The following is an 18397-nucleotide window of genomic DNA, read 5'->3' as shown; positions in this document are numbered from 1 at the left end:
GAATTAGGAGAATAGGTGATGTGGGTCACCCCGAAACTCCCCCCCCCCCCCCCTATGATTCCAGCCAACAATATCGAATTGTATGTCTCTGCTCTAGCTTCGGACATCTAGAGATTAAAGATTTTCTTTAATAATAAATAAAACTCAAGCTCAGTCAGGCTGGATAAATAGCATCCATGGACACCATTCTTCAAGTCTCGCCACAAGTACTCGATTGACACAATTTTACACTTAATTCAAGGAAATGAAGGGTGAAAACAAAATCTCCCATGATTACCTAACGTACACATGTAAAGAACACGGAGATCCTAAAAGGCGCTATACAGATGATAGTTTTATAGTCTAATTTAGTCCAGCAATTGCGGTTGAAAAAAAAAAAAAAAAAATTTCAGCACATCCTGGACAGTAAAATCTGTCAGAGACAGACAGAAAGCAGGATGGACAATCAGCCAGAGCTAGATAGAAATAGAGCCAAGACAAATGTTTCAGGGGCGTTGCTAGGATCTCAGGTGCTGCGGGTGAAGCCTTGAATGCAGGCCTGTTTTCACTCAAGTGGAAACCTCTAATGAAAAAGCACACTGCCTGATAATCTTAGAAGGATTTGCCATGGATTCAGCCTCCAAAACAATGATGTTTAAATAGCATGATAAACCGGTTGATAAAGTGATGTCATGCTATATGACTGATTCTAATTATGTTGAAACTTGGTTGTTTCATATTCAAAAGAAATCCTTGGCTACACGTTTGTCATCAGGTCAACATTTGATTTAGTGATTTTTTTGTTTGTTTTGTTTTGTTTTTTACGGTGTATTGCTCATGGAGGTTTTACATTGTGTGGTGTACACGGTGTCTATTTGTCCATCTGCTTTGTCTTTTGCCTTTTGTTATTGACTGATAATGTGTACTATTACCGTGTTTCCCCGAAAGTAAGACAGTGTCTTATTTTCTTTTTATCCCCAAAAGCCCCACTATGTCTTACTTTCAGGGTATGTCTTATATTGGAAAAAAATTGTCGAATTTTTTGTTTTAACCATAAAATTAAATTAATTTAAGCAGGAGGCGGCAGTGACAAGTGCAGGGGACGGCGTGGTGACGTATGGAGAGGGGGACAGTGCGGTGACATTTGGAGAGGGGGACGGCGCATACGGCGCGGTGACGTATGGAGAGAGGGACGGCGCGGGGACGTATGGAGAGGGGGACGGCGCGGTGACGTATGGAGAGGGGGACGGCGCAGGCATGGGCAGGAGGTGGCGCTCATTTGGATCAAACGGAGGCGGCAGACGCGGTGACGTATGGAGGGGGGGCGGCGCGGAAGTGGGCAGGAGGCGGCGTGCAGCTAGATGAGAGGTGTTTCCCCGAAAAGTAAGACATATGTCTTACTTTCGGGGTACGGCTTATATTAGCCGACCCCCCTGAAACCCCCGATACGTCTTACAATCGGGGGTGTCTTACTATCGGGGAAACACGGTAGCATAAAAAAATGCTAAAAATATATAAAATCTATATAAAACGAAAGGAAAAAAAAACCCCGTCATTCAGGTTGCTTTCTGTTTGTGTTGGAAAGCAGAATGTTGGTGTTCCAATTCAGAGAAATCGACTTAATTGCTCCTTAAGGTTCTTCACCAATAAACTGGCTTCAAAGTCCAATATGACTTCCACATTTCCAAAAGATGACAGACATGACAGCTGCCATGCTGCAGCAGCAGCAACAGCAGCAACAGCAGCTCACCTCGACTCAGTGACCAAGGTCCCCTGACCGTCTCCTTTTGTGTGCAACTCCAAAAATATAAAAAGAAATAAAAATAGACAGTGAGAATTATGTAAAGTTTGCAGTTAATCCTCTGGTCTTTACGTTCTATCATTTACAAAGCAATTTGTAAATTTTAGTAGAAATTACTTCAGTCGTTTCTGCAAAACCAACAACAACCATCTTACTTGTTTTGCAGCAAGATGGTCCTGGGTTCAGATCCCGGCTTGGCGTCTTTCTGTACGGAGTTCTCATGTTCTTCCTGTGCATGTGTGATTTTCTCCATGTACTCTGACTTCCTCCCACAGTCCAGACCATGATTGTTTGGTAATTGGTGTCTCCAAACTGTCCTAGATGACAGATAGATTACTTAAATCCAGATAAAACATACCTATGTCATTTTGTTGTTGATAATTATTAAATTAATAAGAAAAAAGACTTTTCAAATGCATTAGCTCTTTGGAGAGGGCTTTGCTGGTTGGCTGCTGTTGTCTTGATAATCGATTTACCTTGCACGTCTGACAGTTTCAGTGTTAATAAATAAATAAATGATTATGATTTTATTGACGCTGTACAGTCTGTGAACATGTGCCTTCCTGTAGCTGCGTTTGCATGCATGAGGTGCTGAGAAACGCCTCAGTGTTGGCCGTAGCGAAAAACAGAAACATGTTTTTGTCAACCAGCAGATCACTCAGGAAGAACCGGTAAAGTGACGGCGGCGTGGGAGGGGCTTTCCTCTGCAGCGAAATGCAAAGTGGTCACCAGCAATACAAATCCTGAGGTAACACATGAGAGTGGTTTAAACTTAACGTTGTTATCTGCTGCCCAGGCAAACGTGCACAAGCATCAAACTCACCAGGGATTGCACAAAGCTCGCATCTATTACTTTCTGTTGATTTGTTACTTTATGCAGCATTTTAGATGTTTTAGTCTCTGCACTGAAATAACTGCATGTTTCTTTTAGTTTTGTAGTAAAAGTGGCCCTCCTTTCACCAGTTGGTCTGAACGTGTATTTGGGGAACGCTGCGCGAACCGTGACGACTGACTGGGTGACAAACGCTGCTCATCCAGGGATTCACTCCCTGGACATTTTTTACATTTTTATCAAAATCTTAAGCAAAATCATTTACTTTGAGCTTTTTAGGTCAAACATTTCTCTCTTTTTGTTTGTCCTCTCATTTCTATGAGTTTTGTTGATTTCTTTTTTGCTCAGCAATCACTGTGGCAAACTGGTCACCTCCCATTTCTGTCCATCACCGTTTAGCTTGTAATGTGGCTTTACATCCGCGGCTCCAAACACAGCACAATCAAACAAACCCACAATGGCCACAATGAAAATAATCCATTTTTTTCCCTTTTTCTTGCTTCCTCTCTTTTTCCCCCACTATCTCAGTGCTTTCTACAAAGCCAAATTAAAATAAATTCTTCTGCCTTTTATTTATTTTTAGGAAGACCAGACCACCTCTGCGTGTACTCTGCAGGTCACGTTATACTTGTTAAATTATAATAACCTAAACGTCTCCTAAACACACATCTAATTTTATTCAAAAATATTAAACGTGTCTCTCTAGACAACAAGACCATCTCAGCTTACACAAATCTTGACTTTAGCCCACAGCGTTATCCCAGGAAGGGGAGGATGGAGTTTTTTCCCCCCCTTGATTTCTGAGAAGGTGACTGATTGTAGATGCCTGGAGGTGTGCTGAGTGTGTTGGCACACATGCACTTTATTGCATTGGTTTATTGCATTGGAGAGGAAAGTAGAACAATGGTGCATTTGCACATGGGTGTGCTAAAGCCAAACATGTGAAGAAGGTTTCAACGCGCGTTAATGATCCAGGAGTCCCCGGATACTGTTAACTTAACTCATTCTGGCTTTCGGAGGGTGAAACGACTGAGCGGTTGCCGTGGTTACGCAAATGTTTCCTTTTCACACATAACTGATGACCACTAAAGTATTAAGTAGTGAATAAAAAGTTGGGACACGATGTCCCTGTTTTCATTTGATATGCTGAATCAAGCGTTAGAAGAAAAGTGTAAAATAATAGTTATGTCCATATTGATATATGCAGAAACATATGCGCGTAGTTTATAGATGCAAGCTTACAGCAAGGATCTGTCCAATAGAAAAATAAAACATCGCAAACCTTATGGTATTTACTGTATATGATGAGCATCTTATGTTTTCTTTTGCTAAAGCCTCATGGAGGGAACAGTTCCTCAATGATTGGAAAAAAGTTTGAGGCATGTACATTTTTATGCCATCTTGGATACGTACAATGTAATTCTAACAACAAGCTGGCATATAAATATCAAGAACTCGCTTCTATTAAGCTAAATATTTGTTTGTTCTTTTGGTTATTAGTCAAGTCAAAGTTTTTCCCTCTGGACAAAGTAGTGCCCTTGTGAAATCGGCAGAGAGCGAATTAAATATACCTGTGTACCGTACTTAAGTACGGTTTCAATCATTTGGACTTGACCTGAGTAGAATATATTTTTATAAAACTTATCTCACTCACTCCACATTATCAGGATAAAAATGACACTTTTTGCTCATTTCGTTAAAGGTTTCCGTTGCTTCTGCACAATCCTTACAGTGGAACTTGATGTAATGTTGTTTAACAAAGTAAATAACGTGTTCATGCTTCAAAATATCAAACACTACTTATGGTAGTGACAGAGGTTCTACAACAAAAACAATACTTGTCCTTAACACTAAATGTAGCAGGTGTCGTCAGTTTTACATCTCAATATGATCTGTTGATCTGTTGATCCTGATGCCAGTTTGTCTGGAGTAATACTGGAAAACCGTGACAGTGAATTAAAACAATACTCTCTTCCTGGTCTAAAGTTGTTTTATTGTGCTAATTTTCATAAGCATGTTGTTTGTAAACTTTTAATATATTGATAATTTGTGCAATTCTGTGATAGTATATTTGCAAATGTACTCTTGAAAAATGTGAATATATTGAATGCACAATGTAATTAGTTTCACCTGTAAAGTGTGTTGTAATGGATCCTTCTGTGTCCTGGTAGCCTGGTGTGTTTGTGTGTGTGAAGCATGTAATGTACAAAGTGGCAAAGCAGAATAATAAAAGACATTAAGTAACTAAAAAGTTACTTCATTAGCAATTATAATAAACCAAAAGTGTAATTGTAGCGTACTGTGATCACACAAATGTCAATATATTTAAAATGCATTCTTTAAATGTAATTCAACCCAAAAATAGTGCACTCAAAATATACTAAGGCAAGTTTATATTACATAAAAAGCAATATGCTTAAAGTACACTAAGTGTAACTTAACTGTTCTAAAAAAATTACGTGAAAGTACACTTAGTACACTTTAAATTGTTCTTTAATACAATTTAATTACTATTAAAATACACTAAGCACAAAATTAGCTGTTCCAAAATGTCACCCTTTAAGTTAACTACCGTATTTCCTGGACTATAGACTATAAAACTATCGACCTCACTATAAGTCGCACCCACAAAGTTTTTTTTTTTGTTTTAAAAACCGGAAGCGTACATATATAAGCCGCTGATATCTCTGCTGCTCTCGGTTTTCCTTAGTAAACCTGCTATTAAGGACGCAGCCCTGCATCTTCAAAGCCGAACCATGGATTTGTTCACGCAGAGTTTACGTACAGCGGCTCTATGTCCCTCCTGTACTGTCAGATCGATAGCCTTCAGATTAAAAGAGGCATCTTTTCCTTCGTGTGGTTTCCATGATGAGGGGGTGTGAGTTTGAAAACATTTCTCCGACGTGCCTGCTGCTAGCATCTGCTTGTCCTAAATGAAAATTAGCGCTTTCTTCTTTGATTTCAAATTCTGACTTCCAATGATTGACTTATTGCTAAAGAGCCCCCTGGTGGTTGAAGAAAAATCCACAGAAAATCTGCACTGGACTATAAGCCGCTTGATTCAAAGGGTAGGGAAAAAGTAGCGGCTTGTAGTCCGAAAATACGGTAATCGTAAGTGAACTTGAAGTATACGCATGACTAGTCTGACTTAAAGTATGCTTTTACTAAAATTTAACATACTTAGTATATTTATTTTTCACCAGGGTCTGTGGAGTCTGTTGTTGATTTTGACACACTGATGGTACAAATCAGTATTTCAAAAAATGTAAAATGAACACCACAGTTTCAATAAAAGATAAAGTATCTCTAACCTTCATTCTTTGATAGAGCTTCTCCAACCTCTGTTCACAACAGAGGTTTGCACTAGACTTTTACCTTTGTCTGATATTTTTACTGACGAGGTCAAACAATTCAATAATATTTTAATTTAACCCGTTAGTTTTTAAAATAATAACAGTGAAATAGTGACTACCGAAAAACCAGGATTGCATCAAAACTGGCAGAGCAGGGAGCAGATGGTGTTTGGGTTGTGACTAAGTTTTTTCAGGGACCTACAATTATATTTACATTTATACATTTTTTTGATGAATTAATATTTAATGTAAAGGCTAAAAGAAGCTTCTGGATGAACAAGTGATTAGTTTGTATGATCAAAAGGACAAAATTACATTTTAGAGATGGCATCATCATGTTTCATATTTTACAACACAATTACACCAGAGTTATGTGAGATCTACTACCACAGCAATGCAAATAATAAATAAAGAAAAACAGATGTAATTTTGAACCAGAAGTGTAAAATAACAGTGTATTTTCAAAACCTCCATTGTGAAGGAAGAGAAATATATTCAAATTCAGGTGGAAACATGAAACTGGATCTTATCTACATGAGCTTAGAGAGACAAACCCCCTAATAGAGGAGAGAAGCTACATCAACCCAAACTGACTCTTATTTAGCTTATTAGTAGAGGAGGAGGCATCAGGGAACATCCTGTGGTCTGAACACAGTTGAGTGAAGAAAAACTAATTTTAGTGTGTTTGTTCTCAAAGATGCTGTGGATTCTGTTCTTCGTCTGTCTGAGTGGTAAGCTGCTCATTTACTTTATAGTTTTGATGTTACAAATATTAAAATGGCTCTAAGAGTTCAGTGTTAATAACTTCCTACTTTAGTACACAGCAAAATTAAATCATACTTCATAAAATGGGTTCAATTTTAGGGCTGGAAGCTGAAGTTTATGCATATTAATGATTGTATTAAAGATGAAAGTGGCTCTGACTACCAACAAAGTGAACTACAAAAAACTGGATGTTTCCCATTTTTCTTTGCTATGATCCATTTAATGTTTATTTGTTAAATGAATGTATTGTGGATATGTTAGAAGACAAATAATTCAAAATCATGTGAAGATCAACACTTTGAAGTTAAATTCTCTGTAATTTGAAAGCTTCACCCACAGAAAACTGCAACACACCAAACATACAGCTGACGGACAAGAGAGCATATCAGTCTACAACCTATGATGAAGGAACACCATACACTGCTGACAGAGCTTTTTATTAATCAACTTGTTCTCACACCAACCAGCAGACTAACCCCTGGTGGTCTGTAGACCTGCATGGTGTTTACAACATTACCTGTATCTGTCAGTAATTTGGACTATGGAACTAAATCTACAAACATTTCAGGTGCCAAGATCTACATCGAGAACTCTCGTCACGTCTTTATCTTCTTGGCAACCTGCACATGGAGATTAATGTGAAGTTACATTTTGTTTTCAGTTTTTATCTCATTGCTGTTGAAGATTTGTCTTTGCTATGTCAGTGGTATGTTTAATTTTCTCTCTCTTATCCAGGGTCCAAAACATCACAGCTTTCCTATCAAACCAGATCAATGTCTATGAGTTTCCTTCATCAATGTCGAGGCGATACGTCACTGAGATCAGACCAGAAAATACATTTATGGTTCTCTGTGACGTGAAAATCACTGGAACAAAAATGGGTATGTGATCCATGTTCATCAACTCTCACCATGAAAAGATACATAACTAAATTTATCATCATTTCAGTTTCCAGGGAAACTGACTAGCCTTTAATGCAAATATACTGCACTACCATGAGATTTGAATATCTTGCTGCAACACAGCAGCTTATTGTTTTCTCAGATATTCACATTGTGGGCTGCATGTCTGTCATATTCAGAAATGTAGCAGATGCGTTTTAGAGAAAGTTTTATTTGCACAACTGGGGGACAACACTTTCCTCTAACCAGGCCAATTGAAGGCAGAACAGTGAGTTGTCATCACAAAACCAAATGGATTAGTGTACATAAGTCCATCAAATGAACTACAGCCAAAAACATTTTAGAGTGTATGTGAGATCTGTTCTCACACCAATGCAAATAATATACAAAGAAAAGTATAATTTTGAACCATTTGCATAAAACACAGTGGAGAAATTGCAAACCGCCCACTGTGAAGGACGCTGAACATATTAAAATCCAGGTGGAAGCATGAAGCTGGATTTTTATTTACATGCTTTTGAAGAGAGAAACATTGTGACAAGAGGAGTGAAGTTATATCAACCCAAACTGAATTTATTTGTAAAGGAAGAGGTAGCAGGGAACAGCCTCTGTTCTGAATATATAGTCAACTTTAGTTAAGAAAAACTAATTTTAGTGTGTTTGTCCTCAAAGATGCTGTGGATTCTGTTCTTCGTCTGTCTGAGTGGTAAGCTGCTCATTTACTTCATAATCTGACGTTACAAATATTAAAACAGCTCTAAGAGTTCAATGTTAATGACTTCCTACTTTCGTACACAGCAAAATTAAATCATACGTCATAAAATGGGTTTAAGTTTAGTGTTGGAAGCTGAAGTTTATACATATTAATGATTGTATTAAAGATGAAAGTGACTCTGACTACCAACAACGTGAACTAATTAGGTCTATTGTGTATTTTGTTTTGATCCATTTAATGTTTAACTATTCATGTCAAGAATTTATTGTGGATATGTTAGAAGACAAATAAGCCATAAAATGATTGTCATGTGAAGATCAACACTCTGAAGCTAAATGCTCTGTGATTTGAAAGTTTCAGCCACAGAAAACTCCAACAAACCAAACATACAGCTGATGGACAAGAGAGCATATCAGTCTACAACCTATACAGGCATTGATAAAATACATTATACTGCTGACAGAGCCTTGGATGGGAATCAATCAACTTGTTCTCACACCAACCAGCAGATTGACCCCTGGTGGTCTGTAGACCTGCAGGATGTTTACAACATTTCCTGTATCTCTATCTACAACGTTCATCAGGATAATAAGGTGACTAACATATCAGGTGCCAAGATCTACATCGGGAACTCTCGTCAGAACAACGGCATCAACAACAAGCTGTAAGTCTCATGTTACCTTAAATTGATCATTTAATATTTTCAGGCTTTCACATCTGTATCATCTACTGCAATCAATCATTCACATTAGCTTTCTCAGGGGCTTTGCATTCACACTATTGAGTTCCACTTTTCTGGTTGCTCCATAAATTTCGCCAAGCTTCTTCTCCTGCATACTTTGTGATATTTTCACCATTCAACGTTTATGCTGTTCAGGTTGCTCTCCTAATGCCGACTGTATCTCTTGGTATTCTTAACCTCCGTACTTTTTATAATATTCAGCTTTTTATGAATTTTTCACCCCGTGGGGGAAACAGCTCCATCGTGTGGCAGAATTGTTAATTACAATGTAAAATGTCTGTTGTGCTTTACAGTGGATGTTTCAGGTCCTGCCTATGAATTTCAATCAATCATTCAGTTTCAGGGCTGTCATGGAGGACACAAGGCAGCGGCCATTTTGAAGTTAGGCAGTTTAACAGCTTTTATGCTGTTTAACACCAGGGAATAATTTAAGCTTTTGACATTGCTTTTTTCATACTGCATGTGGCATATCTTTTGTAGTGCTAAACGATGCATCCAGACAAATGTTATTATCAGTCAGGAACCATAAAAGGTATGAATTTTATTCACCCGCCATTTTTATCAGAAGGAATTGGAGAATGTTTCTGTCCTTTTCAAATTTTAGGTTTTACATGAGTTTTCTTTTTTACATTGCATGGAATAGACTGTAACCCAGACGCTAATCCCAGATGCTATCATTAGTATGTTAGCTAGTTGTAGCTTTTTAGCTAATTTTGACTTCTACATGGGTTTTTCACACTCATGGACTATTTCTTATCTTTCTGCAAGTCTTCAGCAGTTGGCTTCAAATGCTTTTGCCATTTTCACCAAAAGCATTTAGCATTGAGGATTCACACTTGCATTTTCATAAGAAATGCCACTTTCTAGTTGACCTTCAAAACACATATTTGGTAACTGCAGGACTTTCAATATATACCACAGTGTTTAAACATTGGGCACCAAAGTTCACATCTTTATCTTCTTGGAAATCTGCAGACACTGGGATAAATGTGAATTTAAATGTAATTCCCAGTTTTTTTCTCATTGCTGTTGCAGAATTGTCTTTGTCATGTTAATGTTAATTTTCTCTCTCTTATCTAGGGTTCAAAACATCACAGCTTTCCTAGCAAACCAGATCAATGTCTTTGAGTTTCCTTCATCAGTGTCGGGGCGATACGTCACTGTGATCAGACCAGGAAATACATATATGGTTCTCTGTGACGTGAAAATCACTGGAACAAAAATGGGTATGTGATCTTGTTTATCAGTACTCACCATGGAAAGATAAATAAAATACTTCTTTGTTTCAGCTTTTAGGGAAACTGACTAATTAGTTAATGCTTTGCTACCAAAACATTTGAATATCCTGCTGCAACACAGCAGCTTATTGTTTTCTCAGATATTCACATGTCTGTAATATTCAGAAATGTAGGAAATGAATGTTAGATAAAGTTTCATCTGTCTGACTGGAGAAAACACTTTCCTCTAACCAGGCTGAGATATTTTCTTCCTTTTCTTGATGCTTCACAGGGTTTACTTCACCCTTAAAATAAATTGTTTTATGTAGTAAAATTAAGTGTTTACATTCTAACACTTTATTTTAAATTGAGTTCTTTTCTGTTTGTTTCTTATTTTTAAGCTTCACCTTTTCTACTGATTGACCAAAACAAGACCTGGGAAGAAGCTCTGAACTACTGCAGAGATAACCACGGAGGACTGGCCTCCATCTTGGATGAACAGATTCAGACCTTTGCTGAGCTGGAGGCTGAGAAAGCCAGCAGTCCCTTCATGTGGATCGGACTTCACTACGTCTGCCGCCAGCAGTTCTGGTTCTGGGTTGATGAAAATGCTGTAGAGTCTAAGCGCTGCAGTCAGAATGTCCCAAAAGAAAACTGTGACATGAGTGGAGCCATGGAAACACAGGGAGATCATCGCTGGTTCAGTAAGTCTGATGATGAAGAGTTTAATTTCATCTGTTGGGTTCAGTAGAATCTGGGTCTTCTGCAATTATTTTAGTATTTCTTTGTTGACATAAAAACAGCTCTTTTTCATTGTTGTAAGTAATATGACACTTTTCGACTATTTTTCTCTATACTGTTGCAATAACTACTCTGAAGGTTTTATTCTACACCTTTGAATCATATACATCCCTCTGGAACCTGGGTGTTGGTTTCTGAAATTTTGAGTTTTAATTATTTTTTGCTTTCTATTAAACATAAAATAACTTGTAAGGAATTGATTTTGTGACCCTTGATATTGAGTAACATTTTCTTTATGCCAAACCAGTTTAATAAATGTCATACAAAGCAAATATATTGTTCCATGACCACTATTGAGTTTAACTATATTTTATGTTCAAAGTGTCTGGAGATTCAGCTCGTATCTGATCAGTTCTAGAAGATGAAATGTTTTTTTTTTTTTTTTTGACAAAATACTTTTTAAATTCTGATGAGTTTTTATTTCAGTCTCACATAGGAGAGTTAATATTAATAAAGTAACACATAATCTCGGCTCAGTAGCTTTTAAGCTAAAAGTGTATAAATTGTCTTATTAAACAACCCCAGGGATTTATAATATAAACTTTATGAGGATTACATCTAAACAAATGAGACTTCTTGTCTGCTTGCTCATTATTAATGCAACTATTGCTTGTAAGTGACCTACATTCAATACTTTAACGCTTTCTCCAGGTGTGTCTCATCCCCTTGATTACCCCGTGTGTATTTAAAACCACCTGTTGTCCTCATCTCTGGTCGGATCCTTGTCATGTGTTGCCTGTTTCCCCATGCCGTCAGATGTTCCTCGTGTTGTTCTCTGTTGCTCTGTTTTCCAGATATTTTCATTAAATTCATCATTTTCACCACCTTACCTGGGTCTGCCTGCGTCCTGTTTCTCACCTCACCAAACCACATCATAAATCATGACAGGCAGGGTTGGGGGAGAGACGCTTGTGTGTATATATAAATATATATTATGTGTGTGTGTGTATATATATAAATATATATATGTATGTCAGTATATGTGACACATGTCAATTGTTTGTAAATGTTTACTCCTAAGACTTTTGTTTTTCCAACATGTTTGTTTTTCAGGTAATAGACATAGCCCCCAAAACTTCACTGAATTTATATATTCCAGTTATCCAAAGTTCACACAAGCAGGCGGTTTTGAGTTAATGAGGGCTTGGGGCAGCACCAGGACTCGACAGCTGTCAGTTCTGCCATGCCCAAACTCAATATCTTAAAGATTGTGCTTCGCTTATTTACTCTGCCACATTATACATCCGCCCTGTTCAGTGTAACCTCAGCATTGAACAGGTATTGTATGATTTCTCCACTTTCTTATGACTTTGTTATAACTTTGCTATAAATCCAGTGGACCTGTCTTGTTGCTGTTTCAGTTGTTGGTGCTGTTGTGTATGCTTTGCATATTCATTTGATAATTTTTCTGAATCCTATAGATGGACTTACAGAAAAGTAAAGCTAAGTTTAATTTCTTTGTACTTACAGGAAACAATTAGCAGACCATCTGACCTGGGACCATTAACTCCATGCCTATTTTGTGGAGAGGAATTGTCCCAGCTCAGAGACCACAATAGGACCTGTAAAAGGTTCTTAAAGTTGTCCTACAGGGGATTTATCTACATCAGCAAAATATTTTTGTTTACTCAACAATTCTTAATAATTATCCACTGTGGCCACATGTTGCTTTCACAATTGTTTGTATGCCCTATTTCAACAGTGGAAAGCTTGATAAGATTATATTTTCCAAAGCTTTCTGACATTGCTATTTTTATTTTTTTTTATTTAATCAACTGAGCATGCTACTGCATTAACAACAAAGCGTTTCCTTTCATAAACTGATTGCATGGCTTAACCTGCCCATGGCTCCATCAGATGGGTTACTGGACTCTGAAGGAAAAGGATGCGATTCTTTCCACATGTAAGTCTTTCAAATGCAGCTTTCTATATTTAGATTATTTGTTACATTTCCTCAAGTTCATTTCACAGCAAGATAAATGTTTATTGAGTCAACTATTTGTACGGGTGAAACATAATTGTAACCAAACCTGAAAATGTATTTTGTGTTCAATACAGAAGAAATAGGACAGTGCAAATATTTCTACTTCGGTTATCAAACAAGTGTCAGCTGTTCATGGCTGTATGGCCATTTGTGTTGTATTATGACTATTAATGACACCTGACAATATATTTATTCCTCTAGTGAATTACAGGGTGATTTTTAGAAAGAGAAAATCTTTTTTTTTTTTTTTTTTTAATTTTATCTTAAAACCGGATTGCCAGCGTCTCCGGTGTGCTGAGAGTTTCACTTGTGGAGCAGATTTATATCTTCATAAGTTTATACGCCTCGGTTCCCCGACCACCGGGCTTCGCAAGATATGTTAGTGAAATATGTTGTTCCCAAATGAACAGCAGAGTAGAAGAAAGAAGAGCTTGTTAGTTTAGCTCTGCCTTCGTTCAAAGATTGCTGTCTGATTTACATAGGAGCTCATATTCATTTTTTCTCCAAAGTAGTTGTGTAGTTTGTTGTTCGTTTTCTCACACTGATGGTACCAGTCCATATATTTCAAAAATTAAAAAGTGTACACTCCAGTTTCAATAAAAGATCAAATATCTCTAACCTAGAGTTCATTCTTTAACAGAACTTCACCAACTTCTGTTCACACCAGGTGTTGTGCTAAAATGTTTCTTTGTCATTTTGACTAATGGGGTCAAAAAAATTCAGTTATGTTTTATTTTTACCTGTCAGCTTTAAAAATAATAATAATGACATAGTGACGACCAAAAAACAACGATTGCATCAACACCAGCAGGGCAGAACTCAAATGGTGTTTGACAAAGGGCTGCTGCAAGTTTTTTCATTTACATTTCTGATATTTTTGGTGAATTAATATTTAATGTGAAGGCTATAAAAAGCTTCTTGACTAATAAGTGATTAGTTTGTGCGATAAGCAAATAAAAATTACATTTCAGAAACAACATCTGATTGTGTGAGACCAACACCTGGTCTCAACACAATCCAACTCTGTGCTCAGTTTTGTGGGATTTTCTCCCACTGAAATGCAAATACTATAAAAAGAAAAATATCCACAATTTTGAACCAGCAACATAAAATATAATAGTGCATTTACAAGCCCTTCCTTATGAAGGGAGAGAAATACATTCAAATTCAGGTGTAAACATGAAACTGGATCTTATCTACATGAGCTTAGAAAGAGAAAGATCCTGAAAGAGGAGAGAAGCTACATCAACCTAAACTGACTCTTATTTAACTTATTAGTAGAGGAGGAGGCATCAGGGAACATCCTCTGGTCTGAATATAGTGAAGAAAAAGTCATTTTAGTTTGTTTGTCCTCGAAGATGTTTTGGATTCTGTTCTTCATCTGTCTGAGTGGTAAGCTGCTTATTTATTTTTTAGTTTGATGTTTAATTTTTACAAATATTTAAAAAAAGCTCCAAGAGTTTAGTTTTACTGTCAGTGACCTCCTACTTTATCCCACAGCAAAAATAATGCCAAACTTCATAATAAGGGTTTAATTTCAGGGTCTGAAGCAGAAGTGTATGAGTATTAATGACTGTATTCAATCTTGAAATGGCTCTGATATTTTCCACTATAAAAAAACTTAATTTTTATTTGTTTGTTTTTCTCTGCAGGAAGGCTGTGTGCAAGTCACGGCCCAAGTAGGTCAAACGTCGTTTTCCTTTGAACCATTTAATGTTTAACTTTTCACGTCATAACTTTGTTGTAGATAACTCATGTGAAGACAAATAAGTTATAAAATGATTGTAATGTGAAGATCAACACTTTGAAGTTAAATTCTCTGTAACTTGAAAGCTTCACCCACAGAAAACTCCAACAAACCAAACATAAAGCTGACGGACAAGAGAGCATATCAGTCTACAACCTATGATGAAGGAACACCATACACTGCTGACAGAACCTTTTATTAATCAACTTGTTCTCACACCAACCAGCAGATTGACCCCTGGTGGTCTGTAGACCTGCAGGGTGTTTACAACTTTTCCTGTATCTCTATCTACAATTTTCATCAGAATAGTGGTGTGACTGACATATCAGGTGCCAAGATCTACATCGGGAACTCTCGTCAGAACAACGGCACCAACAACAAGCTGTAAGTCTCATCTTACCTTAAACTGACTTATTTTCAGGATTTGACATGTGTTTCATCCAAAGCAATCATTGATTTACTGAACTATAAAATACATATTTGGTAATTGTAGTCTGTGCAAATCTACACAATCTTGCATCCGTGTTTTAAACATTTGTATAAAGTTAACATCTTTATCTCCTTGGCAACCTGCACATGGGGAAAAATGTGAATTTGCATTTTATTTCCAGTTTTCATCTCTTTGCTGTTGAAAATCCTTCTGTTATGTTAGTGGTACCTTTAATTCTCTCTCTCTTATCCAGGGTTCAAAACATTTCAGCCTTCAAGACGGGCAAGATCAATGTCTACGAGTTTCCCACTTCAGTGTCGGGATGATACGTCACTGTGATCAGACCAGAAAATACATTTATGGTTCTCTGTGAAGTGAAAATCACTGGAACAAAAATTGGTAATTGATCCATGTTCACTAACTCTCACCATCAAAAACCTATATAATATGATGTGATAATTTCAGCTTTCAGATGAACTGCAAAGCTGAATTTGATTAATTCAAATATATTGGATTATTATAAGATTTACATGTTGCTGCATCCATCCATTTTCTTTACACCCTTGTCCCTTAGTGGAGACGGGAGGGGTGCTGGTGCCTATCTCCAGCTAACGTTCTGGGTGAGAGGCAGGTTCTCCCTGGCCAGGTCTCCAGTCTGTCGCAGAGCAACACAGAGACAGACAGGACACACAACCAATCACACACTCACATCTAGGGACAATTTAGAGAACCCAATTAACCTGACAGTCCTTTTTTTGGACTGCGGGAGGAAGCCGGAGAACCCAGAGAGAACCCACCATGCACAGGGAGAACATGCAGAAAGACCCCGGGCCATGAATCGAGCCCAGAGCCTTCTTGCTGCAAGGCAACAGCTCTGGACTTTCGGGCTGGACTTTCTTCCTCAGGAAACTGAGACGGGCTGGACTTTCCTCACGGCTGCTCGTGAACTTTTACAGGGCGATGATCGAGAGCATCCTCTGCCTCAACATGACTGTGTGGTATGGTAGCTGCACAGCACTGGAGAGGAAACAACTGACACGGGTGGTGAGAACAGCACAAGGCATTGTGGGATGCCCCCTCCCAGACCTGGACTCCATTTACACAGACCGGGTCAAGAAGAGAGCTGGATCCATAGCGATGGATTCCAGCCACCCGGGTCACAGACTGTTTGTGCCGCTGCCATCAGGCAAGCGGTACAGGAATATACGGACTACAAGAAATAGACTGAGAAATAGTTTCTTCCCCACAGCCGTCAGAGCCATTACTCCCTGCCGTCCCCCCCTCCCACACATATCATAACCTCGCAGTCACACATACATATCCCCCACCCCCACACAGCCACATTGTTCTGCACTTTGCACTGTCACATTATCTGTACTTTGCCATAATTGGACCTGCTGCTACTTCTTTGGCATGGTTGAGTGCCTTTAGTTAATTTAGTTGTATATATTGTTATTATTATTGTGTGTTTGCTTATTTATACTGTATATATTTGACCTTTTGCACGGGAGCTGCAATGGAAATTTCGTTGAATTCTGTTCAGTGACAATAAATGCTATCTATCTATCTATCTATCTATCTATCTATCTATCTATCTATCTATCTATCTATCTATCTATCTATCTACCAACTGCGCCACTGTGCAGCCATGATGCTGCATAACAGCACCTTATTTGTATCACCCGTGTTGTGTAATGTTAGGATACAATGTTGTTGTTCTGTCATAAATCACTGGATATCTTGACTTCCTGTCATGTAAACTATGTTTAATTTTTTTTTAAGCTTCACCTTTTCTACTGATTGACCAAAACAAGACCTGGGAAGAAGCTCTGAACTACTGCAGAGATAACCACGGAGATCTGGCCTCCATCTTGGATGAACAGATGCAGACTTTTGCTGAGCTGGAGGCTGAGAAAGCCAACAGTCCCTTCATGTGGATCGGACTTCGCTTCAACTGCAGCCTGAAGTTCTGGTTCTGGGCAGATTATTGTAATGTTCAATATAATGAGTGTGACGTTGGTGGAGCCATGCAGACAGGAGGGCAGCATCGCTGGTTCAACAAGTCTGGGGATGAAGAGTTTAATTTCATCTGTTCGGTTCAATAGAATCTGGGTTTTCTGTGTAATTATTTTAGTATTTCTTTGTTGACATAAAAACAGCTCTCTTTTATTGTAAATAATTTGACACTCTTAAAAAAATATTCTGTATTGTCACAATAACCACTTTGAAAGTTTTATTCTATACCTTTGAATTATATACATCCTCTGGAACCTCGATGTTCGTTTGATGGGTCTTTATTGTCTCACATAGGAGAGTTTTCTATGCTTTGAGTATCTCAGCTTCAGTACCAGTCAGTTTTCATCCATAACTTTAAGTCTTTTGGGATCCACTGTATGTTTATTTATCTAATTAGGGCAAAAACAGGGTTAAAAGACAATAACGGTTTTCCTGTATAAAAAATATGCCAACAGGAAAACTTGAAACTTAATAATGTAACATAATCTCGGCTCTGCAGCTGTTAAGCTAAAACTGTATAAATTGTCTTAAACAACCCCAGGGATTTATAATATAAACTTTCTGAGGATTACACCTAAACAAATGAGACATTTTGTCTGCTTGCTGATTATTAATGCAACTATTGCTTGTAAGTGACCTACATTCATTACTTTAACATTGTTGACCTTCCACACGCTTTCATTAGTTTATCCTAACATGATTTATGGAACTGAAAGATGTTTTCACTACCAGCACCTGAATCAGACGGACAGTCCAAGCTTAAAACAAATGTTGGTTCTCTCCCAAGAACTGAGCTCTCTTTTTTTATTTGCTCATTAGGTCTCACAGCTGTACCTACATTTCACTCCCTGGAGCATCTTCTGTTTCACACTTCTTTTGTTTTCAGCGTGCTGATATTTCTCTTCTCTCTCTTCCACTTCTGTCTCCCTCCAGTCCCTCTTCACCTCCTGCAGAGCTTCCATATCCGTTTCACCGCGGCCCTCCGTCTCCCTCACTGCTCGCCCGCTTCCAGCTCCCCTCTGCTCTCCGACAACACCATTATATCAGGATAATGTACACAGAACGTTTTGCATTGTCCGACAGCGGAGATTGAATTGTGTAATGATGGAACAG

General features: G+C 37.9%; 1 protein-coding gene and 1 long non-coding RNA gene across 3 annotated transcripts; both read left to right on the top strand.

Annotated features, from left to right (window-relative positions):
- Positions 1 to 7016: 7016 nt before the first annotated feature.
- On the top strand, positions 7017 to 11496 carry LOC106953057 (fucolectin-1-like). Of its 2 annotated transcripts, XM_015041573.1 has the most exons (6): positions 7017 to 7368; positions 7466 to 7611; positions 8305 to 8338; positions 8702 to 9011; positions 10170 to 10315; positions 10708 to 11496. In XM_015041573.1, the coding sequence occupies exons 3-6, from the start codon at positions 8305 to 8307 to the stop codon at positions 11055 to 11057; spliced, it is 840 nt and encodes a 279-aa protein (XP_014897059.1). In that variant the 5' UTR covers positions 7017 to 7368; positions 7466 to 7611; the 3' UTR covers positions 11058 to 11496. The 2 variants fall into 2 exon arrangements, with proteins under 2 accessions (XP_014897059.1, XP_014897060.1); XM_015041574.1 differs by lacking the exon at positions 7017 to 7368 and having other exon boundaries at positions 7435 to 7611.
- A 3376-nt stretch (positions 11497 to 14872) lies between these two features.
- On the top strand, positions 14873 to 17331 carry LOC106953059 (uncharacterized). Its single transcript, XR_001426111.1, has 3 exons — positions 14873 to 15222; positions 15522 to 15667; positions 17051 to 17331. It is a non-coding gene; the product is annotated as an uncharacterized LOC106953059 (long non-coding RNA).
- The last annotated feature ends 1066 nt before the right edge of the window (positions 17332 to 18397 follow it).

Source organism: Poecilia latipinna, unplaced genomic scaffold, assembly GCF_001443285.1.
Source record: "Poecilia latipinna isolate Pla-1442-1.1 unplaced genomic scaffold, P_latipinna-1.0 Scaffold558, whole genome shotgun sequence".
NCBI lineage: Eukaryota > Metazoa > Chordata > Actinopteri > Cyprinodontiformes > Poeciliidae > Poecilia > Poecilia latipinna.
The sequence above is the reverse complement of the archived record's forward strand: the minus strand, read 5'-3'. Positions and strand labels throughout refer to the sequence as shown.